Source organism: Pollachius pollachius (genome assembly GCF_949987615.1).
Source record: "Pollachius pollachius genome assembly, chromosome: 1".
NCBI lineage: Eukaryota > Metazoa > Chordata > Actinopteri > Gadiformes > Gadidae > Pollachius > Pollachius pollachius.
Window position 1 is genome coordinate 32,975,105 of NC_136934.1, and position 8,856 is coordinate 32,983,960.

An 8,856-nucleotide genomic window follows, 5' to 3' on the forward strand; every position below is an offset into this window, starting at 1 on the left:
CAAGGCTGAGAAATGTCAAGACGGGTGAGCTAAGGTCATCCTAAGAACGCACCGCCCTGCAACAGGGCCAGAGACTCCGTTTGGGAGAGATAAACAGATGGAGGGAGCGAGGGAGGGAGACAGGGGGGGGGGGGGGGGGGGGGGGCTAGCTGTCGGACAGAATTTCAATGCCAGAGAAAGAAGGTTCTATTCCTGTCTACCGGTGTCTTTGGTAACAAAGGTGCACTAGCCAGTCAGACAAACAGTCAGACAGCCAGGCAGGCAGGCAGTCAGGCAGCCAGGGGAGAGAAGAAGCTAGCCAGCCAGATATAGTTTTTCGAGTGGGAGTGGCATTGCCTGCAGAAATAGACAGCGCTGTTTAATGTGTATATTGGCTTAGCATTATCTGGGGGATCTGATAGGATCCACGGTAGAAACTGAGGCGTCAAAGCTGCAATAAAGCATTCTGTTTGGATATCCATATCTGCCCTGTGTGCCATTCTATCTGAGCCCAAGCACCATAAACATAGTCAGCAATTCTTTCCCACAGCTCACTGCACATTGTCTGCATCCCAGGGGAAAAGTAAGAAACTTCCCCTTCCTAAAAGACGTCAACCTTTAAAATCCCTGCAGTTCACAACCTGAACATTTAGCCTAAGTATATTTATGTCTTTGCCTGTTTTGTTGTGTCTGTAATTGTATTTTTTTTATGTACTCTGCATGCACACAGAAACAAACACACACACAAACACACGCACGCACGCACGCGCATCCACGCGCACACACAGCGTGCAGCACTGTCTGCATGTTGGTGCAAAGACAGCATTACTCATCTCTGCGAATGTTGCTCATCTATAATTCATGGGAGCGGGTGCTTGCAAGGGATTGTGCTGAGCTCAGGGTGAGCCTGCTGCACTACTGTAGTATGGTAGATGAACACGTCGATTAAAGTGTGATCTATGACAATGCACCCATTCGGATGGAAGGTAACAGCTAGTTATTGTATCATGGTGTTGTCTATTACACATTAATACCACATTGAAAAGCATGGACCATTTATATTTCCATTCCGCTCGACAAAGATATATAGACCCATACATTTGCACCTCATCAACATAAAGGGACAAACTCAACACTGTTACAATTATACAAATACACATTGTGCAACCTATTTTGAACATTAGCACCACTCATAGAAGTCTACAAATAGGCCCCGCCCATAGCGGCGCTTAACAATGACGACATTCCATCTCGACGTAAACAAGAGCATGTCGCACAAGAAGTCCCAAGTAGGAGGTGAACCAATATTTCCATTTTCTTATTAATGACTTAAAGTTTAGGAACATACCTGTTATTCTGAGGGTAGTTCCCACTTCTAAGTCTTTGACTTCCGCAGTAGTCCAAGCAGGCAGAACACTTAAACTAAAAAAAAATGCTAACACGGGTAGCTAACGCTTTGAATGAAAGAGACATAACGATTGCTTTTACAGTTATAAGTTATAAGGGATTTGATTTGCTTCTGTTTGTTCAAATGGAAATACGTACGTGAGTATGCAAATCCGTATTATTCTACTTGAGTTTTGCTTGTCATGGCAATATTTGAACACCCACTTATTACTAAGTGTTCTTTGCTAACTTCTAATTGAGAATAGTAGGTTGTGGAGGTGGTATTGATGTCCTATACATTAATCATTTTTCATGTCCTATACTCTGTATTAATGTCCTATTACTCTGTATTCATTTCCTTTTACTCTGTGCTAATATCCTATTACTTTGTCTTCATTTCATTTTACTCTGTATTCATGTCCTATGACTCTGTCTTCATTTCCTATTATTCTGAATCAATGTCCTGTTTCTGTGTATTCATGTCCCACTCTGTAAACATGTCTTATTACTCTGTTTGCAAGTTCATATTACTCTGTATTCTTATCCTATTATTTGTATTGCTGCCCTATCACTCTGTACGTAATTAATTTACTATTACTCTGTACGCAAGTTCCTACTGCTCTGTATTCATGTCCTCTAACTCTGTATTATTCTATTTTAGAAATGAACGGACTGGCAGACATCGAGGTGGACTATAAGCGCAAATACAAAAACCTTAAACGAAAGTTAAAATTTCTTGTTTATGTAAGTATAACTGTTTTTATATGATAAATAAATAACCAGCTGCACTAGACAGTTATTCAAAACTACGTTCTGTTTTCTGTTTTTTCTTCCAGGAGCAAGAGTGTTTCCAGGAAGAGCTTCGGAGGTCACAGAGGAAGTTACTCAAGGTCTCCAGGGACAAGAGGTGGAGCTCTGACCTCAATAACTGAATCATTGCATTGATAATTGGCGAATAGTTGAGCAATTAGTAAATATGTGTCCTATTCTTTGTTTCCAGCTTCCTCCTGGACAGACTGCTGCAATATGAGAGGGTAGACGAGGACTCCTCAGGTGACAGTCTACCTTTCTAAGCATTTATATTGTCAATTTTTCTTTCAAAGCATATTATTCTTTGTGCGCCAACCAACTGCACACCTGCACTGAGATTCTCTGCTTTCTCTACCAGATTCGGATGCTACAGCTTCTTCAGAAAACAGTGACACAGAAGGCTTCAGGGAAAGAGAACGGGAGCGAGATGCAGGGAAAAAGTAGGAGTTAATACAGGGAGAAACCATCAAATATAGCCTACTGGCCCAGTATGACAGCTTGTTAAGAACCGATAAACTTGTCAATTTTCATTGTGACACTAATCAGTGCTGAACGTGTCTCAAGGTGTGGACATTATTTTGCATTACATTTGTTCTTGTTCCATTATTTGGCATGTAATTTAGTTACACTGGGGAATTAAAAAGAATTAGAGGTTCAATCTAAGGGTTCATGGTCTTATGAGCTCATGGTCTCAAATAAAGATAAAGCTGTTAAAAGTAATGCTGCGGAACGGAGAAATATAAGGTCTGGTCGATTTAAAGGATTATTAAAAAATGTCTTTAACATATTTGTATTACTTGATCGAATATGTTACAGCAGGGCTGTAGATATAAAGTAAACCAAAGAAACTTGAGAAACCATGAATATCTGTTTGGGTGTGTATTGGGGAGTATTTTGCTTTGTGTGCAACTCCGGTAAAGACACCTGTGATTTCTATAATTAATTATATAAACGGCAAAATAAATAGAATCCCTATTTAGGTTGAAAACATTGCCTATCCTTTTGTGTTCTTGGCTGAGACAAGTTATACATTACACAATAGCATCAAATCTCCCCTTCTGCTCATAGTCAACAGCACACTCTGTTGCCACACGCCTTGTGTTCATTTCTGTGGTCTCCCTCCCAGGCGCAGGAGTAGTCCCGGAGCCAGCCTCCCTCCTTCCTCCTCAGCACACCTCTCCCTGCTCTCCCGCCCTGGGGTAGCTTCCCTTCAGTCCTCAGGCTCCGGGGATTACCTCAACACGGTGAGCTCTCAGTCTCAGGTCACCCTCAATGTCTTCATGAACACTTGCTCCACTGTTTTCACCCTTCCCATGACAATTCCAATCACGGTTTTATTTAAGTTTTTATTTATTTATTTTATTTGTTGGTTATATGTTGTCCTTATTATTTAATTGTGGTTATTTATTCCTGCTTTTGGTTTATCATGACCTCATTGTCTTTACATCGTCCTTGTGCATTTTGTGTGTGTATGTGTTGTACCGTGCATGTGTTTGTTGTGTGTGTGTGTGTGTGTGTGACACATGGGGCCTGTTTGTGTGTGTGATGGGCAGATGCCCTTCCCACCAGAGTATCTGGCCCCGCCAGCCGAGCGCGTGAAGAAAGAGAGAAAAGTTCAGACGCCTAAAAACAAGAAGGACACACCTGGGAAGGTGAGAGAGGAAGGGTATCAGTTGCCTGGATAATCACATCTATAATGCCACACACACACACACACACACACACACACACACACACACACACACACACACACACACACACTGAACACGTTATTTTTCGATTTTTGGGTCAAAGGTTATTCATTATTAATCCATAGCAAAAACTTAAGGGGGCTGTGACCTACTTCTGGACCATCAGCAACACTGCACATCCATATACACACAGCTTGGTTCCACTGACCTTAATCCATGCCCCTGGTTTGTTAACCTTTCTGTTTTATTTTCTTTCCTTCTCTGCATGCTACTTAGGTAGTTGCGCCATTGACGGCTAATTACCAATCAGCCCCTGCGGGCCCCCCCGCGGGCAGCGGGCCCTTCAGCTGGGTCCCCAGACAGATGCTGAGCGGCGACGCTGCGGAGGAGGAGGGAGACAGCGACCTGGACAGCGACCGGGGGGACGACGACCGGGGGGAGGGGGACGAGGCTGAACTAGTCATTGATATCCCCAATGAGTGATGAGGAGATGCTGCTAGTTGTTTTTGTATTTTATACTTGTATGCATGGTGTGGGTGTGTTTCTGTGTGCTGGTCTGCCTTGGTTTGCAAAACGCAATGTAATTATGTATGGTTGAATGCGCAACTCCCTTTTCAGAATCTCAAAGGAGGAGCCAAGCACCCCCCTGTGGATGGTTGGCTTTACTGCAGTCTCACTGCCAAAACAATGTGTCTCACACACAACTCTGTGATATGTTATTCTATTATTAGCTGTCCGTTTATTATTGATAATAAAAACAACACAGGACATTGATCTCCCTCTAGAGTCATAGCTTTGCCTTCTTTGATCGTTCCCTTACTAATTATGTTCACATTATTAATAATATTGGTTTACGTTCTGTTTAAATCAGGCCATTCTTCAACTGATGTTTTTCATAATTTTAGATTAAAATGGTGAAATTAAACCTGGCTTAAAGTATTGATTTTTATTAAGCTAAATCATGTTATTTATCTGATTTCACTTTGGTCTTACTGAAGTACTCCTGATGTTTCTGGATGTTCTTGTTGTAACATTGATGCTCACTTCCCTTCGACCATGTGTTCACCAACTCAGCATTCAATCTTTTTAAAAGTCAGGTACTAAGAGGCTTCTCCTAGCCCGCCCGAGGAATCACACCCAAAAGCAACAATACCAGTTTCTGCCTCCCTGGTATTTTGATGAATAATAACATCTGGGTGGACTCATTTCTACCCTACTTCTTTATTTGCAATATATATACAATTCTTCATTTTTATACAGTACAAGGGTATTTCATAACGATGTAGAATGGTATGTATTCTTATAACTGTTAATCTTTAATATTTATAAAGGTTCTATTTGGTCAATCACAAAAGTCCTTGTATTGCCAGAACTTTGGAAGGAATTACACAATCTTCAGTCCATCCCACGGGCGCTGGTGAATAATGCTGGCTATAACTCTGAAGGAGTGGAGCCTGGCTTCATTCCAATACATTTGTGAGAGGTTTTCTTTTACACAGAACAATTTTCTGCTATAATGCAAATTTCACAACGATTTGGGAAAAGGGTACCGTGTCCCGACAGGCTTATTATTAATATTCAGAACTACAGATGCCCAACCCAGGCCAGGACAAGCTCTTTCTCTGGAGATTTATACGGCACTCCAGAGTATGACTGAGCAATGTCACAATCTGTTTGTATTCTAACACAGATTACAGGGTCGTATATGTTTATATATTATTCATAAACATATACTATTCAAACTGTATTATTCATGTGTTATGTTCTGATCATCTTTTAATCTTAGATGGTTGCAAACGCCAGCATTCTGTTGAGATTGGCATATTGCAAGTCCAAACACCTGCAGGCCGTTAGGAGGGTGCAGAGTATGTGTGTGTCATAATGAATCACTGTTCCACTGATCCTGTCAATCAGCTGACAAACCCATGCAGAGAGTGCTCTCTGGGAATGCAGTCTTACAGGTAGCTGCTGGTTCATTCAGGGCGTGGGCTTTGTCTTGTGTACTTAATAGCAAAAAGCATTTAAAGGTGTAACCATAGTAGGGAGAGGGGTTGAGGTGGAGGTGCAGCCAGAGGGAGAGAGAGAGAGCAAGAGAGAGAGAGAGAGAGAGAGAGGGAGGAGGGACAGACAGAGGGGGCGAGGTTGTCAAGGAAATGAAGGCGCAAGCGAGATTGTGCCTGCAACACTCTCATTCTAACACAGCGAATGTAACGCTAAGGCGAGACAGAAGGCATGGATGAGGGCACATTTAAAGAGAGAGCGAGAGGAGACTGAAGAACAACAAGCCACCACAACAGAGACGTACCAGCCTGGACCACCATTATCCTTCCATCCAGATACAGAAGCCTCTGTATAATTGATAAGCATCGCTCACGCCCTCTGTGTGTGTGGGCAAGAGGAAGAGTGGAGAGAGAGTGGGAGGGAGTCAGCACTACCAGCACCAGCACCAGCATGCTCTGGCAGGGAACTCTAATGAATGCTGCTGCTGTCACGGCCTGCATCCTGGCAGTGCTGGGCCCGGGCCTGTCTCTCCCAGCTGAGGACTGCAGCCACTGCTTCTACAGGCAGACGCCCCCGCGGGGACCCTCTTCTGAAGCCCTGCCACAGCTCTGCCACGGTGCCCCCGGGGGCCAGGCCTTCGCAGCGCTCCACAGCCCGACCTGTGACACGGCAGTCCTCTCTGCTTTCCGCGTCGGCCATGTAGGGACTGTGAGTGAGGGAGAGGAGACAGTGGTGAGGAAACGCTTTTTTTCTGTATTATTATGATATCAGCTGAGAAAAGCTGCCTCTGGATTATGTCAGATGTTTCATGGACTACATTGTTTGTTGAACTTTTGAGTGAATCTCCAGTGCAGAAGTCAAGGTAATATTCAACTATCAATCGGGAATTATTGAATTCAGAAGATGTTTAATGAAAATTGTTAAATCATTAATTTGGGTGGAAAGAGTAGTCAAGTCAAACTTTCTCAACTCTTTACTCAAACGCATCAGTAAAACAGTTGTATATTTATCAAAAATTAAACATTGTCATTTGGCATACGTTGTGCATGGTCAAAAAGAATACTCCTTTCTAATCTCAACTACAGAACCTACCTTCAGTGCTATACAATAGTTCCACCATATAAAATTGAACCATCTATGACCTCCAACGTCAATTCTATTTCTCTTCCAGTCCGAAAACCCAGACCTTGAAGTACTGACCCCTGCCCTGCTCCAAGGAGTCGGGGGCGACGCTCAGCCCTCCAATGTTCCTGAAGAATCTCCTCTCAGGCTCTGGGACTCCTCCATCACCACCCTGGTCCTCTCCTCCGTCAGCCCACAGTGCAGCTCCGTCGGAGGGGACCTCTACGTGGTCACCGGGCGAGGGCGCCTGGGACCGGACGCCCAAGGCGGGGATGAGGGGTGTGAGGCCAGTCAGCTGCTCTGGTCGGCGATGTGCTGTGACGTTCCCTCCGGGGGGGAGCAGGGCTTCAGTGTGGGCCTGGTCCAAGAGGCCGAGGGGGAGGAAGAGCAGCAGGTGAGCGTGGAGCAGCTGGAGGAGATGCTAGGAGTCACAGAGCTGTTCTCCGAGGGCTGTGGCGGTAGCTCTGGGCAAGCCGCGGTGGGCTTCACACTTGGCGCTGAGAGAGTTTTACTGCAAGATGGCTCAACGAAGAGCGTTGAAGATTCAGAGGATCAGGGAACGGATCAGGACTCCTCTGGAGAAGGGGTCACAGAAAAGGCAGCGAGTGTGGAAGATCAAGTTGCTGATGTTGATGCCACCCCGAATCAATCTGACGGAGAGGAGGGGACGACATCTCCACAGGACCCTGATGAAGAGCAGAGCGACGAGAGGAGGTCAGAGGCCCGGGCCGGAACAGAGTCAGGTCATTCTTCAGATGAGGGCGAGACGGCTGAGCAGACAGCAGAGACGGACCCAGAGGAGGCTGAGACCAACAGCACTATCATCTACCTTATCTCCACCAGCGTCTACATTCTCACCCTTCCCCTGCGCCCCGTGTTCTCCACCATCACCAGCCTACCTGGACAGGTAAGACAGCTCACCGCACACATGGGGACACCATTCTCCTGGCATGCACGGCAATCTGGTTTAACTGCTTTCTCCTCCTTTCACCTGTTGTTTCAGGTGGCATACATTCTTCAGGAAGACCTGGGAGTTCTCACCGCGCTGCCCGGAGACACCTGCTACATGCTGTACTTTGTGGCCTCCGGCGTTGTGTCTTCGATGCGTTGGGCGGTGGAGGTTGTGCTGGACCTGGTGGGGGGATGCGGCTGTGGCTTGTACCACTGCACCTCAGCCATGGTGGGAGAGCTGCTGGGCAGCTGCTACACCGGGGTCACCGGGGTGGGGACGCTGGCCGGCGACTCGGTGGGGATCGTGGGGGAAGTGGCGGACAACGCCTGGTGGGTCACCAGGCTGCTGGGCGGAGAGCTGTGGGAGCAGAGCAAGGGGTACGCCGGGACGGTAGGATCAGAGATGGGGGACCAGGTGATGACCGTAGGCGGGGGGCTGGGGACGTTGGTGTGGAGAATTCTGAGGGGGGTGTTTCGCGTGATCAGATTCGTAGTGGGTGTTATCTTTGGGACACTGCGGTTGATTGCGGTTGGCCTCGTAGATCCAGCCACACCGGACGATCCACCTGCGCTGGTGAATCAGTTAGTCAATGCAGAATAACCCAGCTCATGGCCATCATAATATTTTATTTGCAATGAAACTAAAATTGAAATGTAAAACAGATTAATCCTTTAACAAGTAGGTTATTCAAACAATTATATCGTTAATACACAGAAATAATAACACGTTACCAAAGATTTGATTCACACTGTTCAGGAAGTAAGGGTTGTTCATAACTGTTCAACAAATGTGTATGGTTGTGATTTTAGGTTTATAACTGTTTTAACAATATTATGGAAGTTGAATTGTAAAATAAAGTTTGCCTCAAAATGTTTAAATAAACAATAATTACAACACCTTTCACTTATGCTGTTA

General features: G+C 45.3%; 2 protein-coding genes across 3 annotated transcripts; both read left to right on the forward strand.

The window, feature by feature from the left end:
• Positions 1 to 1,214: 1,214 nt before the first annotated feature.
• ino80e (INO80 complex subunit E) lies at positions 1,215 to 4,742 on the forward strand (the record flags this gene model as incomplete). 2 transcript variants are annotated; one of them, XM_079739908.1, is made up of 8 exons in its annotated part: positions 1,215 to 1,275; positions 2,027 to 2,109; positions 2,202 to 2,272; positions 2,366 to 2,418; positions 2,534 to 2,615; positions 3,302 to 3,419; positions 3,729 to 3,827; positions 4,143 to 4,742. In XM_079739908.1, the coding sequence occupies 8 exons, from the start codon at positions 1,215 to 1,217 to the stop codon at positions 4,347 to 4,349; spliced, it is 774 nt and encodes a 257-aa protein (XP_079596034.1). In that variant the 3' UTR covers positions 4,350 to 4,742. The 2 variants fall into 2 exon arrangements, with proteins under 2 accessions (XP_079596034.1, XP_079596035.1); XM_079739909.1 differs by lacking the exon at positions 1,215 to 1,275 and adding an exon at positions 1,293 to 1,524.
• A 1,181-nt stretch (positions 4,743 to 5,923) lies between these two features.
• On the forward strand, positions 5,924 to 8,844 carry LOC307088011 (uncharacterized protein). Its single transcript, XM_079753755.1, has 3 exons — positions 5,924 to 6,599; positions 7,039 to 7,896; positions 7,993 to 8,844. Exons 1-3 carry the CDS (start codon positions 6,318 to 6,320, stop codon positions 8,539 to 8,541), a joined length of 1,689 nt encoding a protein of 562 aa, XP_079609881.1. The 5' UTR covers positions 5,924 to 6,317; the 3' UTR covers positions 8,542 to 8,844.
• Positions 8,845 to 8,856: the final 12 nt, after the last annotated feature.

Coding starts and splice junctions, on each gene's coding strand:
- LOC307088011 (XM_079753755.1), top strand. CDS start 6,318: ATGCTCTGGCAGGGAACTCTAATGAATGCTGCTGCTGTCACGGCCTGC. Junction 6,600..7,038: donor GTGAGGGAGAGGAGACAGTG/GTGAGGAAACGC, acceptor TTTCTCTTCCAG/TCCGAAAACCCAGACCTTGA. Junction 7,897..7,992: donor TCACCAGCCTACCTGGACAG/GTAAGACAGCTC, acceptor CTGTTGTTTCAG/GTGGCATACATTCTTCAGGA.